General features: G+C 38.5%; 1 protein-coding gene across 1 annotated transcript in view; it reads right to left on the reverse strand.

Moving 5' to 3' along the window:
* The window catches only part of MCCC2 (methylcrotonyl-CoA carboxylase subunit 2), a 37,596-nt gene extending 17,907 nt beyond the window's left edge, over positions 1-19,689 (reverse strand). The window contains exons 1-7 of the mRNA XM_041711313.2: positions 19,464-19,689; positions 16,037-16,103; positions 12,624-12,708; positions 12,258-12,359; positions 11,539-11,666; positions 9,177-9,289; positions 4,148-4,261 (exon numbers count right to left, since the gene is read on the reverse strand). Of these exons, the coding sequence (XP_041567247.2) occupies positions 4,148-4,261; positions 9,177-9,289; positions 11,539-11,666; positions 12,258-12,359; positions 12,624-12,708; positions 16,037-16,103; positions 19,464-19,595 (741 nt within the window). The 5' untranslated portion in view covers positions 19,596-19,689. The remainder of the gene's footprint in view (positions 1-4,147; positions 4,262-9,176; positions 9,290-11,538; positions 11,667-12,257; positions 12,360-12,623; positions 12,709-16,036; positions 16,104-19,463) is intronic.
* Positions 19,690-19,956: the final 267 nt, after the last annotated feature.

Consider the following 19,956-nt stretch of genomic DNA (forward strand, 5'->3'; position numbering starts at 1 on the left):
AGCATTGGAAGAATCCAGAGGAGTGGCTGAGTCACCATCCCTGGAGGTATTTAAATACCTACAGATGTGGCATTTAAGGGTTTAATACACAGTTTAGTGTTGCATTTGGCAGTGTGAGGTCAATGACGTTTAGGGTGTATTATAAGATAAGTGAATCTACCATATGATTATATGATTTCTTTCTATGATTCTATGAAATAATTACATACATCTACCATTATACAACCAGTTATAACAAACTATTAACTACTGCAGAACTTGGCACAAAGCTGAATAGTCAATTATTTCCATTGGCAAGGAAATCCAGAGATTAATTTTAAAATATTTTACAAAAACAGTTTTATTTTTCCTGTGAGGTGAAGTTTTCCTTCTCCAAATCACAATATTGGAGCTGTGGACTCTGTCTGTGCCACCGTGTGAAATTGCAAAGTTTAACTGCTCTGCTCAAAGCAGGGTCAACCAGAGAAGATTGCTAATGACCATGTAATAATGATGAGTTTTGAACAGCTCAAGATCAACTTGGCAAGACCATCATTGCAGCAAATGTTTTCTTACAACTAAACAGAACTTCATGTACTTCAGTTTGTGCCTGGCAGCCTCTTGACCTATAACATGGTAGCAACAAGAAGCTTGGTTCCACTACATTTACTAACCCTTGCAAGGCATGGATAGATTTACCCTAAGACTCACCAGATTGAAAAGTCTCATCTCTCTCACACCCTCTTCATTTTACAGATGTTCCATTCCATCATCTTCATGGATTTTTGCTGGCTCACTCAGGCTCATTTTGGAGCACCTAGACCTGCACTCTGCACCTAAATGTGTCTTATTCTGCCAGAGTAGGTGAGAACTAGTATTTGCTCCATCACCTTTCCAGATAGAGCACTGGAGCACAGCATTCTACAAACTGTAGCTTTAAGTAACAGTTAAAAGTTACTTAGAGTTAGTGGTTGAAGTTACCTTAAAGTTTTGTAAATTCTAACAGACTGCAAGTAAGAGTCTCAAAAATATATGTGGGCATTTTCTAAGAAACACCTGTTCAAGCTACTTCAGCTAGAAATTATTAAAAGCTATGAACATAAACTTTAGCTGTGATACGCATTTTCCACAACAGATGACGCCAATATGCAGGAAACTCCCCAGTACATAAATACACATGAATTTGAAAAACTTATTCCCTCTTTTTACCAGACTTTTTTTCACCTCTGAGCACAGAAAGTACCAAATTTTACCTCAGGAAGGAAGAATCAGAAGTTTCTGGAACAAGAGCCTACATGACAGCCAGAACTACCAAGCAGTACTGCCAAAGATGAGGATACAGATAGTCCACTTGAGAAAATGCAGAAGAATGGCCCTGAATACTACTGCTACTGTGACACTTGTCCTCTTATATTGAGATCTGTGTTTATGAAGTCATTACTCCGCACCTTTTCAAAAAAGAAGGCTAAGAAAACTTCAATTTTAGATGGTGGACTGTTCTTACAATCCATATTTTTTTAATCAGACTCGTCTCAAGACTAATTATAAGTAACAAAGAGGTTATTTCTTTTTTCCACTTCCTCAGGATGTTTGTTTTTAGGCAGATAAGCAATAAAATCCAATCCAATTTTCTTCATATAAGAAAGACATTTTGGGGAACAGAGCTTACTCAATAATGGCTACAATATCTGCTACAGCATAGAATGAGAGTTGCTATGGGAGTCTGAAGTAGTTTTGACACTTAGAAGAAAGCAAGTAGAATATTTTCAGTGAGAATATGAAAAGCTCTCCAGAACAGAAAGGCTGACAGGTGGAGATAATAAAGTTTGACATATACACACAAAGATAAGGATCATTACATGTGAAATCTTCCTCTGAAAATGGGGAATATTTTAAAACTTTCTAACTTCAAAACACCCTTGCAGTCACTGACTTGCCTAGTCAAGACCTCCCTTTGAGGCCTGACTCAGGTCATCCTTTCCAGATGTCTATCCTGGCAAAAGTCTCATAAGCTACATCTCAGTGGCACACACGTATGATCTAAATTGCTCTGTCATGTTAAATTATTACCATTCCCAGAGAACAAGCATCTACTTCTCTTTTTTTCATCTTCTAAGCCAGTTTTATGGGTCCTACTGAGAATTAGATGTCTTAATGAAAACGTTTTGAAAAGGTTTGTACTTGAACAGCTCAGGTTTTCCTGCAACTAGAGCAGTTATTCTTGGTTATAGTAATGAATCTACTAGCATTCTGATGAACAAAGTTCCTGTCTTTCATCACACTGGTTTTATTATCTCAAAGGAAAGATGTACAAATCACATGTTACTCACTCAACTAATATTCTCAAATAGTATCTTCCTTCATGTTTATGCCACTTTTCAGCAAGAAACTCCAAATATCTAAATTACAGTGATATATTTATAGAGAATGACTTAATTTTGAGGACGATTTGTCTATGTTTACCTATAAACAAGTGGAAAAACACTAATACAAGATAAAAAGGAACAGAAACCTAGGTAGGACATTTGAAACAATTACTGTCAAAAGTCTAACAACAAAATCCTAATGAGCAGTAAGTAAATTACCATTACATTGCACAGTTGCTATTCAATACTTCATCTGCTTTTCCTGATTACTTTGTTCTTCTTAACAACTTGGAAAGCTTCCACTAAAATAATAAATTACTTCAAACCTTCAAGCTAAATGCCTTTTTTGACTAGGGTGGGGAAAAAAGTATCCTCGTACTTTCAGGTGCATGTCCCATGCCCCTGCTTTCCACATGCCAGTTAAATTCTGAATTTATTTAAGATGTACAAGTATAAGACTTTTTTTTCCTTCCTTTTTTTTTAATCTTCTTTCTTTTGTTTTATTTTTGGTACTGCACAATAATTTAAAAGCCATCTATACACTGAACTTTGGAAGAGGTATCAATTGTCAAATCTGCTTTTATCAGATGTATTATTTACAATGGGAAAAGATTAATTCAAGGAAAAGAATGCAATACAAAAATACACCGTGGACATGAGAGCAAAGCTAAACAGATAAATACTAAATCACATTAAAGGATGAGTCCTTTGTACTTTCAATGAGAGTAACACAATCATGCCTGAGGAACTAGTCAACAAATAAATCTGTCAGAGGGGGGAGGGGGGAGGGGGGAGGGGGGAAGGGGGAAGGGGGAAGGGGGAAGGGGGAAGGGGGAAGGGGGAAGGGGGAAGGGGGAAGGGGGAAGGGGGAAGGGGGAAGGGGGAAGGGGGAAGGGGGAAGGGGGAAGGGGGAAGGGGGAAGGGGGAAGGGGGAAGGGGGAAGGGGGAAGGGGGAAGGGGGAAGGGGGAAGGGGGAAGGGGGAAGGGGGAAGCGGGAAGGGAAGGGAAGGGAAGGGAAGGGAAGGGAAGGGAAGGGAAGGGAAGGGAAGGGAAGGGAAGGGAAGGGAAGGGAAGGGAAGGGAAGGGAAGGGAAGGGAAGGGAAGGGAAGGGAAGGGAAGGGAAGGGAAGGGAAGGGAAGGGAAGGGAAGGGAAGGGAAGGGAAGGGAAGGGAAGGGAAGGGAAGGGAAGGGAAGGGAAGGGAAGGGAAGGGAAGGGAAGGGAAGGGAAGGGAAGGGAAGGGAAGGGAAGGGAAGGACTAGGACAAACTCCACTGTAAGCATGCCTCCTTTGTCAGTAAACTGACATAAAAATACAGCAGACAGGTCCTGATTCACAAGTTCTTTTATCTTTGATCTTAACTTTGAGATACAATACACATGGTTTTGATTTTTTCAAATTGTGTGTCAATCCTACAGAGTACATAATTGAATACAGAAATAATTTCTACTATTTAAAATGTGCATAGCAATCGAAAACAGTATTATAAAAACACCTGGACACAGTCTGATTTATATATATTCACCTCTAATGAACAGAAGAGATTTGTTTTAGGATAGAAACTTTCAGATATACTTAAAAATACAAACTAATTTACAGAGTATCTAGAAATATCGCACCAAGAAATGTCTCAATTGTTTAAGGTGTACAATTATCGCAGCATGATTTGGGGGGAGGGGGAGGGAAGAGGCCATGTAGAGAAGTAGCAAATGCGGAGCTAATCACAGCTTTCTGATTCACACCCATATAGACAACAACGTAATTTAAGATGTAGTGGGTGAATAACAAACTTCCATATCCTTACCAGTGGTGGGCCTCCCAGGAATATTGTTCCCTGTTTGCCAACAATAATACTTTCATCAGCCATTGCAGGTACGTATGCTCCTCCTGCTGTACAGGATCCCATGACTACTGCTATCTATCAGGAAAACAAAAAGCACACGTTAATGAACTGTCCAACCCTTAAAAATAGCAAAGGCACAAGATATTGTGTATTTAATACAGGTCATTGGAGAGCACTGCAAGACTATTTTTGTCTAAAAGAGCAAACTTTTTATGTTTTAGCATTTTTAAAAAAATAAGGAATCTTCCATTTTCAACAGTCTATTGGACCATGAGCTTCAGACTAGTCTGCTGGAAAACTCATATATGAAGCACCATGAGCTAGGTATATGATATGTTTGAAGAGACACACATTCTACCATGGAGTTTGGTTTTAACTCAGTAAAGGTTAAAACCTATAGGTTTCTCCTGGTATTTACACTTAAATCAGGGTTTCAGTTACTGCTTATTGGCATAACTGCACCATTGTTAACATCCTCTGAAGGGAATTTCTCCCATCTCCTAGTGTGCTATTTCAGATCTTCAACAGATCAACTAATTAATTTTGCCCTTTTGAGATGTGTTGAGCATCTCATTATAGGCTTCAACATGAATAATTTCTGCTTCATCCTTTTGCCTAATTTTGAGATGAACACCTACTCAGTGAACATTTTCTACCTGTAATACCTTGGTGATACTTTTACAAAACTGACTGACCCCAGATATGACGAATAGTATAACTGTAGACAATCATGGAAGTGAAGTTTTTCAATTTCTTCACAGGATCATCTTCAAAGACCCTTTCAAGACACTTGTACAGCAGAAGAAAAGGAATAATCATATGAAAAAGGCAAACACTTTCTTTTACAACCACACATATACACACACATCGCCACTAAAAAAAACCCAGAAAATGACATTATTTTACGTTAAGTCTGTTTCAAGGTATTTCTAAGGTGACATCAATTAGTGTTCTCTGTTACACAACAATTTAGAAGAAAATAGTACATAGAAAAATAAAACTTCTAAATCACATGTAGCAGGACTACATGAACTATGTCAATCTGCTATGATCAAATCAAACAGCCTTTTCAGCAAACATTTTTCAGGATCTTAAACTATATTCTGAGTCACATGATTAATCTGCAGTACTTCTCTTGTGCATTTAATAAAGAACTCCTGGCAAATTAAAAAATAACATAAATCTCTAGAAATGGGAGAAATTTGGTGTAAATAAGTTTATTTCATTTTTCCCTCTAGGATTTGTGGGTTTTTTTCTATTCTTAATTTCACCATGCTCACACAAATGTGCCTGCGCTTTAACTTGGTTGTTAATTTTTCCAACATAACAACTGGAATATATATCTAGTGGAAAAAATAAAACCTACTTGTCAAATGCCCAAATAATGTCCTACTCCTGATTTGATTTTCTAAATTGCTGCAAAGAAATTCTTGATGTGTTCAATAAAAGTCAATAGTCCTGAGTACACATACACTATTTCATATCCACTGATCCATCCCCCACCGTATCCATGCATCATCTAAGTGTGAGAGAGCTCAGGAAGTAGCAAATGCGGAGCTAATCACAGCTTTCTGATTCACACCCATATAGACAACAACGTAATTTAAGATGTAGTGGGTGAATAACAAATTAGTCACAGGTAAAAGTGGAGGGGGAAATCAAAAGCACTATCAGCAATTAGAAAATAAAAGGGGGAAAAAAACAAGCACTTTAAGGGCCAAATTGAGAAGAACTAATGAATTGATGAAGAGAACTTCAAGCAGGCTAAGCATAGAACGTCAGGTAGCAAAATAACAATATCCAGACTCCCATCTCGGAAGAATTAACCGGAGTGGACATCAGAGAGAGCATAATTTCCTAATCCCATTTTCTAAAGAAACATGTTCTCAGACAGCAAAAATGGTTCTAGCTACTATAATATGTTAGCACAGGATCAATAATAGATTTACAAATATTAACAGTGCCTCTTTGAAATAAAACAAAGCAGATACCTCTCCCACACAAAATACACTCTTATCACATCCTTTAAATAAAGGAAGTGCTTCAGTAAAACATTTTTCTCAGTTTTCCATAAATATTTAAAGAAAGGTAAACATTCATCAGTGTCATAATTGGAAAATTTAACTTTCATCAGTGTCATAACATACAGAAATGTATTTTATTAAAAGACAATTCTTTCTTATATTTAGTTCTTATTGTATATTAATACAATTACTCCTAATACAACACCAAATGGTAATTCAAAGAATAACAAATTCAACTTTTTAATGCAACTTTACAAGTATGTAAAATACATTTTAAGATATGCTGGAAACAAAAGCATGACTGGACGGTCAAGCTTCTCTAGAAAGGTCCTGCCCAACATCAGTAACTTAGCCTTGCAAGCTGGGTATACACGTCTATCTTTGACATAATATCTAAAAATCATTACTCCCAAAGCAGATCATGTCTGAAGACTCTAGGAAAAATAAGGATTTCCAAATTTCTCCAAAAAAGGTAATTCAGCAAAACATCATTCCTTTGCCAATTCTGTTCCACAAAAACACTAAGACCAATCTACCAGGGAGTCTTATATGACTACAAACTATATTTTTCTCCTAATTATTTTTGTTCTAGCTAAACACTGCTTTTCTCTGGAGACCTACCTAATCACTATAATTGGTCCATTTCTACTGTTGGAAAGAACTGCAGAAGTAAATTATGTCATACTTCCTAAAGAGATTTAGTGCATTACTGGACTCTTCAGCCTTGGATTTTTATAGAGGCAATGGATCGCCAGATTCTTTGGAAAAGTAAAAGACGGCTGAAGATTTGAACTATTATTTGCTTCCAAAATGTACCAAAAACGTATTAAGGTAACACAGATAGTTTCCTCAAAAATCCTGTAGAGCCAGTATCTGTCATGTAAGGAGTCAGACTGAATACTGTATTCTTGACTGGTGCATCTGCTTCACCCTCAAAGTATTGGCTTCTACTACCTCCTTCCCCTAGAAAAAAAACCCCTGCCCAAGGCCCCATTGGAGCCTCTTGTGTGAGTGGTTGGAATCATGTCCCCCTGAGCCTCAGAGCAGAAGAATCAGTAATGATGGTCTCCCAAGTTTTTTTTTCCTTCTGAAACAGAACACTGGGTAATGGTATTATGGTGGGATTTGTGTCATAGTACTGCCATGGGCCCTGGCTGTGTGACAGCCCAGCCGCAGACAACACAGGGTGAAATAACTGCTGTGATATATAACTTGGGAGAGCCTCAGGGCACATTGCAGACACCACTATATACCAGCCCCTTGCTAGGATAATGACCAACTTTTTCAGGGTTTCAAAGTAGAGAACTTGTTTTTATTGAAAATAAATATTGTCATCACAAGTTCCACAGTATATGTGACCTGTTTCTCACTCAGAATAGATTTTGCTATTCTCATTGTATAGAAACCAGAAGTTGAATAAATTTTTTATATTCTACATTCCTCAGCTCTTATTGTAATTAGCTATAGATTAATCTGTCAGGATTGTACAGGTCACAGGTCTAAAAGAGAACCTGGATTTCTGATCATAACTTCTTTTTGTGCTGACCACTTGCAGATGCCCATAAAGAATGTAGGTTTCAAACAACATCTTTATTTCTTCTATTAATTTACTATTTTGTTGGAAGGTTATATATACTTTCCCCTGGTAAACAGAAAAAAATTCTGCAGTTCAAATGAATTTTGCTGTACCTCGGTGCTAAATGAGGAAGCTGTCTGCTCTCCCTTTTGATCAAAGGAAAAAAAAATACTAGTTCTGAGGACTAGTGTTCAGAGCTGGTAGTTCTAAGAAGTTCCATACAATCTGCCCTTTTTGACTTGTTTTAAGGACTGTTGGTGCAGTCTGTCTCCTTTATGCTAAAAAAGATACAGTAAGACCAGCAAAAGAAGATGATCTAGGACCATCAAAGGTGTGGAACACTGCAGGAACAGCAGCTAAATTAGCTTGAATTTTTTGGTCTGCAAAAGGGAGCATAGGAGGTATATAGGTAATCCTTTTGCAGGTATATATATACCTGCAAAAGGCAGGCATAAGAGAGGACTACAAAAACATACAAAGATGTGAGAGGTGACTGAGTAGACAGCAACTCTGTAGGAACTACCAGTTGTTTGCTTTTATGTATAGTCTTCCTTCATTTGCAGTAGGTTATCTTCTAAGATCATAGATTTTTCCAGCCTCGCTGACAGCTTCTCACAGGTCCCTGCTAACAATTCCTTTCAAGTCTTTATTCTGTTACCTGTCTTTCTCAACTCCATTGGGACTATACATCCTACCCTTCACTGTCACTGCAGGCATAGCTGCGCACCAGCAATCCTCAGATATTTTACATTCTTCATGAATAATAGATTCAGCAAAACATGTGGTTTTGCTTCCCTAGCACACCACCTGCATCAAAAAACTGATCCCTATGTATTACTGCATGAACCATGACACAAACCCACTCCTAAATCTAGGAACTCTGACTAACAGTAATTCTAAGCATCATTAATGCATTAGAAAATAATCTTATTATTAGGGCCATTTCAGCATAAAGCACATCATGGTATAAAATGGATTTATAAATATACACATACCCCTGTTAGTGGAAAATATGTCTCATATATTAGCCATCCTCAAGGGCATCTTCACCTTTGCAGTGCTGATGCGGAACTGTTCCAAGAGATTTTCTAGTGCTTTCTCAAATGGCCCTACATACCACGTTCCCAAGTCCATTTCCCTCCTACTTCCAGACAGGAGCATGTAGGTCAAATCATTAACTCTAAGACTAAGAAAGTAGACAGTTTCTTCAAAACTATAATGAATTCTTGTGGACAGTTACTGTGTATATAGTGCTTCCAAGTTCCAGACTGGGCCACCACGTTAGCATAATACAACGCCATCAGAACCAAAACATGGGCACAAGCTTTGAAAAGAGGTAATGGCATAAAAACTATCTAGTACATTTAATTCTTAGATAAAAGCAAATTACCTGTGGAATTCCTTGTGAGGACATGACTGCTTGATTGTAGAAAATACGGCCAAAATGATCTCGATCTGGAAATACTTCTGCTTGCCGAGGTAAATTTGCTCCTCCAGAATCAACTAGAATGGATCAAATTACATTAGCATTTTTTGAACAGTGTTACATACTTGTTGGTAAAGCATGTTACTTAAAATATACAGCAATTACTATCACTAATACTGTATATATTTACATGAATGTAGGTATAATAGCACATTCTTTTTGGAAAAATAAAAAAGAAAAACAGCAAACACCCCTGTCCAAAACATCCATCCCAATGATTTTCATGGAAAATAAACTCAGATGTGCTTCCTAAACAAACTTTTAATCTCATCTTGCTGCAAAATATTTAAACCAAGAACACTTTTAATGTACACTTTTAACTCAACAATACTTTTGCAATTCTGTCATAAGCTCCAGAAAAAGGCAGAGCTAATCATCACCAAGTTCAAAAGGTGCTGCCTCTGTTTTTTCATAGCTTGATTAAACTTCACAACAAAGACATTAAACTACCTTTAGGATGATTCATTTATTATGTGCCCTTGCCTCAGGATACACCCTCCTGCTCACAGGTCTTCAACAGCAGCTACCTCTCTGCTCCCAATTAATGAAAACACAGCCTGTCATGAGAGGCATCCAAAGAAGAACAGAAGACTATGAGAAAATGCACATGGAGACAAAGCATCTCTGAGAACTTGGGCTCCTGGTAATTCATTTTTACGTACAACCACCAGTCTGTATGCACACTCTCATCTTACATGACTGTGGCCGAAACAAAACATCCACACCAGTGACTGACTCAGTGACAAATAGCACCAGGTGTCCACATGAGAACTAGCACCTAGGCAGCTGTAATCACTGCTGGAAAAGGCAGTTCAAACAACCTGAAAATTACACGGTCAGCACAGTGCTGACTGACTGCAAAGTGCTTCCTCTTATCGTACTGCTCAAACCAAGTGGAACAAGTCCAGGTACAGAAAACTGCAAGGGTAAAGTAACTCACCAGGTATGAATGACATTGTTCATGCAAGGACTATACCTCCAAAGATGGAATAAAACCCCTAAACTTTTCTTTCAAAGAAAGAAAAGAAAGAACTGTGTCCCACAGTTCCTCATTCCGTAAGATCTTAAAACAGTAGAATCACCCACAGTTGCTCACTGATACCCACTAACAAAGACTTCTCTGAACAGACAGAATTTGCTGATAACTCAGATGAAAAAAATTGTAACTGCTGTTTTGCAAACAGCAAAGCTAAGTTCCTTCTGTTTTTTTTAACAACTAAGATAAAATTTAGTCCTCCTCTTCCTTCCAGGACTCTTTCTATGGCAATTCCACAAAATGTACACCCACATTGTCACTGTATCCACCTCACCAACAGTTTCAAGTTCACACTCTCCTAGTCCTTTTATTGGTCTTATTCACGTTTGATTTATCAGCAGGGCAAGAAACTTCAAACACTTGGGCTGGCCAGGATCTGTATTTATGTTGACTATTTAACTAGTACAGGCATCCAGACTGGCAAACAATTGATATTTAAGTTGCTAAACTAAGCTGAACAAACCAGGAATAACCTGCCCTGTTTTTTAAAATGCAGTAGAAGGTCTTCGTCCTCTGATGCTGACAATACACAAAATCCACAGGAATACACACAACTCTCTGTTAAAGCTGACTGAAACTGGCTAATAGGCTCAAAAGTCATTAGACTGGGAATTCAGGCTGAAAGGAAGACATTGACAGAAACCTCTTGTATTTGTATAAAACCAGGATAAGAAAACACTACCAGTAATACATTACAGATATCTATCACTCTGTTCATCTTTTATAATAAAAGCCTATGTAAGTAAAACTTACATGAAGGTTTGGCTAAATACTGATCTAATAAGCTAAACTCAAAATGTAAAATAAAATACAATTAAATTTCTGCTTTAAAAAAATTCATCCCAAATCCTAAAAATGTATTGATCCAAACTATTTTTGACAATTTTATTTCCTCAGTATGTTTTCTCATACAGATACATCCTCCACCAGAACGTACTCTTTTTTTTTTAACTGTAATTTGAATTGACTGGATGAGTGTACAGGAAATATTGCTTATCCATGACAGAAAGAAGTGATAACAGTTGCATCTGTATTTTACAAACCCTACCCTACAGCAGGAGTGCACACACCCTCCAGTTAAGACGTGCCATCCTTCTGTACAGATAATACAGTACTGATGAAAATATATTTGAATAGGTGTGCCTTAAATACACTCTTGGTTAGTCAGATCTGCAGAAAAATCAGCTGCCCATAACACTGGACCTTGGCTATTTCTGCAGTGGGACTTACCCAAATAAAGGCAAGGGAGATGATTTTGCATTGCAATTTCTTGAGCACGTAAATGTTTCTTAACAGTGATGGGATAATAAGTACCACCTTTGACAGTTGCATCATTAGCAACAATCAAGCATTCCGTCCTAAAAATAAAAAAAGTTTACGAGTGAGAAAGTATTTCTAATGAGTAAATACGTATGTCGGTTAAGAACAGCAACATGTCAAGGAGTCGTGAAGTCCTGATGCTCTAAGAGTTCTTCTCACCTGCATTCGCTGAAGGGCACATTGTAGCAGCAGCCTCGGCACTATAATGTCCTGCTCCATTATTTTAGCGAGTAAAATAATCCTGCATAGCACCATAATTAATTTCAAGAACCGTTTTGGAGGTACTTTGAGTAAGCAAAACTAAATTTTAGGAGAAAATATCACCCTATTTTTTTAAAATAGCTTTCCAGATGCACTAATCTCTTTACTTCATTGGAGACCTGAAACTCCATGTATGTTTTGTTTAGTTAATGGCACTAACTAAACATCCCCAACAAACAAAAAACAAAATAAAACCCCTCACTTCCTTTTAGCTATGATCAAACAAATTGAGATACTGACTTTGTCGATTTTTTGAGTGTCTGAAACAAAACACTAAAAATGCTAACATCCTAATACTGGAAATGAAATAAAATTATACTTTCTTCCTTTTCATATAATAAATAATGTAGATGACTGGAATCTCTCACCCAGATACTCGTCCAATGCCTGTGATAATGCCTCCTGCAGGTACCTCTTCATTACCATACAACTGGTAACCAGCAAACTGGGAGAACTCCAAAAATGGAGATCTGAATAATGACAAATGAAAAAAAACGGTAAAAATTTACTAGTTCTATCTGCCATTGAATCTTACTTAAAAAGTTAAATTTTAGAAGATATTTTTTTTACAAGAGATCAGTATTCCAAAGAACGCTTCTGTAAAATTTCAATTGCGTTAGTGTTTATCATGTTAGTGTTTATGGAATCTAAAGGGTAAAGAAGGCTGTTGCAATATTTACCTGCAAGAAACAACCTGAAATGTTTAAGAAAAAAAAAAAAAAAAAAGTACCTACCCAGGATCAATAAGCCTGTCAATTCTCTCTCTGGGTAACAGCTTTCCTCTTGATGTATGAAGCTTACGAGCTTTTTCTCCACCTCCTGTAATACAACAGTAAATTGTCACATTTTCTATGGACGCAGATAAGATAAATCGTCAGTTATATTAAAATTTTAAATGGAAACGCTGACGAGTCCCCAGTTTTTGAAGTGTGAACCTTAATAATAAATTTAATAAATAATCGTTTCCACTTCAAACAGATTTAAGGTATTGATAAAAAGGCTTGGTTTTTTAGAACCTATTTTATTTCCCACCTCATTTTTTACAGTTAAGTCTTGAGGTAAAGATTTCAATAAACATAGTTGTCTGAAACTTTCCCCCACTGCTTGGCAATTACAGAGCAAGGGCAGAAAACACAAATACGTAGAAAGCACATCGGTAGAGCTACAGGAAGTATTAATCCCTAGAAGTCATTCATAATAGCTATGTTGAATGCAATCTTGAATGACCCAGCACCATCTGGATTAATTTCCTTAGACCATGCCAAAACTGTAAGCAGAATTCAGACATACAGCATTTAATATCAAGTTTATATTTGTTTTGTTCCAACCCTTCACTAGAGGTCATCTGAAATCTTTTGCTATCTTGAGCTTTGTGTCATTCAATACTTCAAGATTTGTTGACACACCTCAGCCTCTTTATAACAACAGCTTATACAAACACTGTCTTATACAAACTCTGTGTAGACAGATTACTGATCCGCCTCATCACTCTAAAATTGTCCCCCTGTCCAAAATAAAGAAGGTGTATTTTGCTAACATTTCTCCTGAGACTCCAGGATTTCTCTGTCAGCTGAGCACCACTGAAACAGAGCTTCTAAACCTCCCTTGAAGTCTTTTCTCCTACCTCCTTCCTTGATCACTACACACATAATTTCCTACCTGTCAGGCATGCCAGAAAGCCCACAATATATTTTCAGTTCAGCCAGTTCATTCAGTCTATATATCCAGCTTAAGCCTAAATCTTGTAAATTCTTTCTGTACAAGTTTCTTAAAAAACAGCCTCTCTTATCCACCCTCAGAGATACTACTCTAATCCATATTTTCAACATCTCATAACTACACTATCTCTGACCTCTGAAGTCTTTCATTTACACTGTATGATGCTGCAAAAATTATTTCCATCCTGAGACTCTTGTCATCTCTGTGCATTACAAATGCTTGTGATCCACAAATCCCACGCCCTGTAGCCATTCTATTGAACACTGCTCTTCCAACATCAAGACACTCTAACCTGCACTAACCTCCATTCTAAGAAGTAGTGTCCTTAACAATGAAACAAACTCAGAGGCATTTAATTTGAAATCTCTTCTTAATTTCTCCTTTACAACAATGCCTACACCACTGTGACTGCTGATGTCCTACGATCAGCCATGGAGATTAAAGGTATCTCATCTACTTCTTGTGCTTCCTGCCAGAAAACCACCTGTTGTAAAGGGATAGGGACCACTTCCTGTTGAACAGCTAGGCATTACACAGTAGAATGGGACATGGGTTCAGAAAAACCCTACACACTGAATAACAGCTAACAAATGAAGCATTCATTGTGAAGACCTCAAATAAGAACTCATCCTCTGACAGACTGCTTTTATAGTGAAATCTAAAGATGTTGCACACATCCTTCAGACGTATTCAACAGAGGTACCTAATTTTTCTCAGATACTTAAATGATATGTAAAGCAATTTCAGTCAATGTCACTCAAAACTGTGTATTAACATCCTGGTAGAGGTTGCTCAGATGAAGGAAAGATGAACACTATGGTTTTGTCTTGTCATTGTGCAACAGGCAAGAACAGACAAATAAGCAGCAAGGAAGAAGGCCACAATTATTAGTTCATGAGACACACATCATTAGTTCATTAATTACTGAACAGTTTCTACACCCAAAAAACACAGAGGCAACCCATGGGTTTTAACATCTCCTCAGGAAACTCTGACTCCTGTTTCATAGCAAGAAAGAAAAAGCACTGAGCACAAAATCTTAACTGTGCTCCATTCCAAAGTTGTAAAAGAAAATGCATTATATAAGAAACAGCATATAAAGTGACAAAACCAGTATCATGACAGTCACAAAAAGCGCACAATTAAAGCTACATGCTCAGCCTCTAGCAGTGTAATTAAGCATTTATTAAATGTTTTAATTTTATTTTTTTTTTGTTTTATTTCATTTTATTGTTTCCATTAATTATAGTAAAACCGCAATATCATTCAGATAGCCTTACAAGTCAAAAAGAAGAAACACAAATTTTAATCTATTAAACTACTACAGACCTGTTTTCTCCTTGCCAGCTCAACTACAACTAGGAATTTGGAAAAGATCAACCAATAAAAAGAGGACAAAAGAGAATCCCCATCCTTTATTGGATGCATGGGGAAATATAGTGACAGAGGATGAGGAAAAGGCAGAGGTACTTAATACCTGTTTTGATTCAGTCTTAACCCAGCCCACTAAGTTGGAAGATAGGGACAGGGAGCAAACTGAAGCTCCCTTAATCCAAGGGGAACTGGTTAGTGACCTGCTACACTACTTATACACACACAAGTTTATGGGGGCAGATGTAACCCACTCAAGGGTGGTGAGTGAACTGGTGAAAGCGCTCACAGAGGCACTTTCCAATATTTACCAGCAGGTGTGACTAAATAGGGAGGCCCCAGGTGACTGGAAGTTAGTCAGCATGACACCCACCTACAAGAAGGGTTGGAGAGACAATCCAGGGAACTACAGGCCTATCACTCTGACAGTGGTGTCAGGGAAGGACATAGAGCAGATCATGTCAAGTACCATTATGGAGCAGATATAGGACAACCAGGGGATCAGGCCCAGCCAGCAAAGGTTTAGGGAAGGTAGGTGCTGCTTGACCAACCTGATCTCCTTCTATAACAGGATGACATCCAGTAACATCCACTTACTGGATGAAAGAAAGGCTGTGGATGTTGTCTCTGTGAACTTTGCCAAAGCCTTTGATACCATATTCCACAGCTTTCTCCTGGAGAAACTGGATGTTGATGGCTTGGATTGGTGCACTCTTGGCTGGGTAAAAGGCTCTGTCTGGACAGAGCTGGGCCAGAGAGTGGAGGTGACTAGAGTTACACCCAGCTCATGGGTGGTAACTAGTGGGGTTCCCCAGGGCTTGGTTTGGGGTCCAGTCCTGTTTAGTAAGTTTAACAACAATCTGGACAGAAGATTGAATGCACCCTCAGTAAGTTCCCAGACAACAGCAGGTTGGATAGGAGTGTTGACCTGCTGCTGGGCAGGAAGGCTCTGCAGATGGATCTGGACAGGCTGGATCAATGGGCAAGGCCAACTCCTTGAGGTTCAATAAAGCCAAGCGCCAGGTTATTATTCTAAAATCTAGACTATCATACTTACCTAACCTGATTTTTTCTGCTTGTTCTTGTAGCTCAGTTACCAGTGCTTTCATTCGTTCATAGTTCTCCTAAGTGGGGAACAAAACAATATTTTAAATTCAACCAAGGGTGACTATATTAAAATTTTTAATAAACAAACATAAGAAGTAGAAGATTCATTTCTCTTCCAAATCTAATTTTACTTTACTAAACATTGTCTCTGTATTGTCTATAAAGTAGTAACATTTCTACCTATGTACTGGCTTCTCTTAGACATCCCAAAGCATTTAATAAAAATGCTTTACAAAAAATCTTATTGTGTTAGGATAGTAAAAGTTGAGTTCTGAATTTAATAAACAAATATAGAACTAGCCACCACAGAGGTGAAGTGTTGTTTCTTAGATTTTGTTTATCTTTGGCATAGGTTGTTCGCATTTTAAATCTAATTTGGTAAAAACCACAGATTTGAAGTAAGTGCTCTTATGACTTGCACCAAAGGATGAAAGACCTAGGGCAAACAGATTTTGTAAGCACGTTTTAGATTCTTGTTGTTTAGGCTGAACAAGAAGATAAAACACAAGTTGGTTTTGTTTTCATTTGGTTTGGTGGGGTTTTTTTTTTGTTTTTTTTTAAACTGGTGTAATTGCTATTATACTTCTAGAAAAACAAAGATTCATAATCTGAATATGAGTGAATCAGTACCGAGTTCATAATTTCCATCCAAATTATCCAAAACACGGTACACACATTACAACAGATTGAGGTCTTTTTACAGTTTCTTAGGAATTTAAAGGTATTAGTCAAGCTTAATTTTTTGGGTTACACATTAAGAATGTTACTACCTTTTTGAGAAGTGCAACTGCAATAAAAGAACATGCTGCACAAAAAGATCTTATTACCCTGTCTAATTCTCATTTATATGATGTTTGAGCCTACTTTGACAGAAAAAAAACAGCTGGTAATTCTATGTTCATATATACTTGAACTCTCAGACTTAAAGTTTCCCTTAAGGAGAAGCTGCAAATGTTGCAATTCCGTTTGCTCACTTAGTCACTGAAAGGCAAAAAAACAAAGCAGAAATAAAATAAAAACATGTACAGATTCAGCTCACATTTGAAGTGCTTTGGCTGTAGAGTGACTTTCAAAACAACATGTTTTTGCCACAAATAGATTAAACATACTCTCTTGAAAGGTAAAAATATATATTGTAATTCCATACTTTTAAAAGTCTGCAGTTGTCACAACACCCAATATTACTTTGTCTCAGTGTTCAGCTTGTCCGGCTGGGTCATTTTGCACCTTTACACACCAAAAATTTTTCCTGTTTTTCCTTTTTCAGTCAGTCTTTTTTCTCTAAACACATTCACCTTTTGCACACAATACTGTGCTTAGAAACTCACCTTTAACATAGGAAAAAAACTAAAATGGCAGAGGATATTAACAGAGGAAGAGTAATCACAGTCATAGACTTTTTAATTAGATTTTGACTCACTGTAGCTAGTTTAACTACTCCACATAAAAACTTTGAAAGGACTTTTTAGATACAGATATAGATAAAAAATACTGCACAAAAACATCTGAGTTGCTTAAATTCACTTAACTTCTATCATGATCTTTCATGCCTTAAACCAGAATAAAACACTGTTATACTTCACCAAAAAGAAGTAAAGATGTTTTAAAATAATTCTGAATACACACAGAAAAGATTACTCTCATAAATAAATGTGCTAGTTCTATGATGTATTTGTGGGCTTTTCATTATTGCCATCAAAAAATGAAAAAAAGGTCAGTGAATTGGCATCAAGCTCTTTCTGGAAACTGGTCCTTGCACCAGCAAGTTGTGTAAAATTCTGATGTTAATATGAGGATTTCTAGAAATTTCAATGCAAAATTAAGAGGCAAACCCTAAACACCTCTCCAACAGTTACTGCACAAGTACATGAATTACTACTACATCACCAAAGTGTATGTAACAGCTAGTATCTGGAATCTTCAAAGAGACTTTGTTTCATTTTCCAGAATTTAGACTCACTCGCCTTTGAATAACATTTTTGCCCATTTGGCTTAAGAGACAGTTTGCATCATCAAGGCCAGCCTGTCTAGTTGAATTCACAGCCAGAAAGGTAAACAATGGCCAAAGAAGGCAAGACTCTCATCACCTATCATAATGTCTTCTTTTGTTTGCACTGTTATTCCTTGTAATGCTTTTTTTTTTTTTCAGATGGTGAAGTGCCTCACAGCAGGGACCTCAGCTCTTTGTGTTTGTAAAGCAGTGCCTGCACTTAGTGTTCCATAAATTGTTTCTACCAAATACTAACACTATTAGCTACTTTACCAAGCCTTGCTTTTCTTTTGAGATTGAAAGGTACCCAGACATAAGGGTGAATCTGGGGTCAGCTCAGATGAGTGAACACATTTATTAAAATACTACCATATTTTGGTACACAAAATATGAATGCGTACACATATATACACACACTTCACAAGCTTTATACATATATATATATACATATATATATATATATATATACAAATATATATATATATATAATATAAACACACACACACACACACACACATATATATATATATATATGTATGCATACAGACAAATTTGGAGATTACACAGAAGCTTCAGTTGCCTAATTTCTGTCCCAAATTTAGTTTCTGCAAAACAAAGCACAGAACCAAAGACAGAACCAATGGACCTATCTCAGTAAGATTACATGCTGCTGCTTCACACAATTTGATATTTTACATGAACAAATATGAAAACAAATGCATGCTTCCTATCAGCCTTGAACCATACCTAAAGCCATGTTTTTCTCAGCCTAACTGTAAACACGATTTTTTAATATGATGATGTTAATAATGCCCCATTAAAAATAAATTTATTTATACCAGATAGAAGTACTACTCCCTCTTTGTAAAGACAGCTGGAATTACACCTAGCTCTCCTCCTCAAAAGATGATATTTTTGGAGGCAAGCCCATGACTCTGTACAGCTATTCCATCTGTTATAAACTCGGGAATCAATTTGCAAATACAAGGAAGCATCCAACTTTGGAATCATCAGGCTCTATCATCCACCGTCTACAAACTCCGCCTCCACTTCACCAGCATGGTGTCGATCAGCCTGAAACGCAGCACGAGCTTGCATCCTGATTTTAAAGTGCAGAAATATCCATGACGAGCCAGACGGTTTTTGCCACATGGCGTCTGCAGGCTCAGCCGCAGGCACGGGCAGGCCTGGGCGCTCGGGGAGCGGGGCCGGGACACGGCGCTGCCCCCGCCGCCCCGCAGGGCGGGACCGGCACCCGGACCGGCACCGGACCGGGACCGGGCCGGTGGCAGGCACGTGCTCGCACGTCCCGCCTGCCCCGGCCGCACCGCGGGGCCGTGCTGCGCGGCCCGCCCCGCCCCGGGCCCGCCGGGCCCTGCCGCCCTACCTGGTAGAGCGCGGAGCTCGCGTCGGGGCGCGACCCCACGGCCGCCGCCGCCTCGCCGCGGTACCCACGGGCGAGCAGCAGGCGCAGCAGCGCCCGGCAGCGCCCCGGGAGCTGCGGCCCGCCCCGCAGCATGGCCAGGCCGGGCCGGGCCGGGCCGAGCGAGCCGAGCCGAACCGAGCGGCAGTCCCAGGCCGCCGCCGCCACTCCCCCCCAGCGCAGCCAATGGGCACAGCGGGGCCGGGCCCGGCCGCGGCGGCCCGGCCCGGGGCCCCGGCCGGGCTACAGCAGAACGCCCTTCGGAAGAATTGCTTGGATGCCCCGCTTTTCACGCACAGCCTAGGAAAGCCCTTGCCCTTCTTAGAAACTTGTCATACAGTAATAAGGACAGATCTTTTTCAAACCCAAACCATCTTTGGTCGAGTTTCTCCCTTCCGTGAAAACTTTGCTATTGTTCAGTATTCTAGTTTTACTTAAAGTCAAGGCCCTTAGCTTT

Source organism: Taeniopygia guttata, chromosome Z (assembly GCF_048771995.1).
Source record: "Taeniopygia guttata chromosome Z, bTaeGut7.mat, whole genome shotgun sequence".
Classification (NCBI taxonomy): domain Eukaryota; kingdom Metazoa; phylum Chordata; class Aves; order Passeriformes; family Estrildidae; genus Taeniopygia; species Taeniopygia guttata.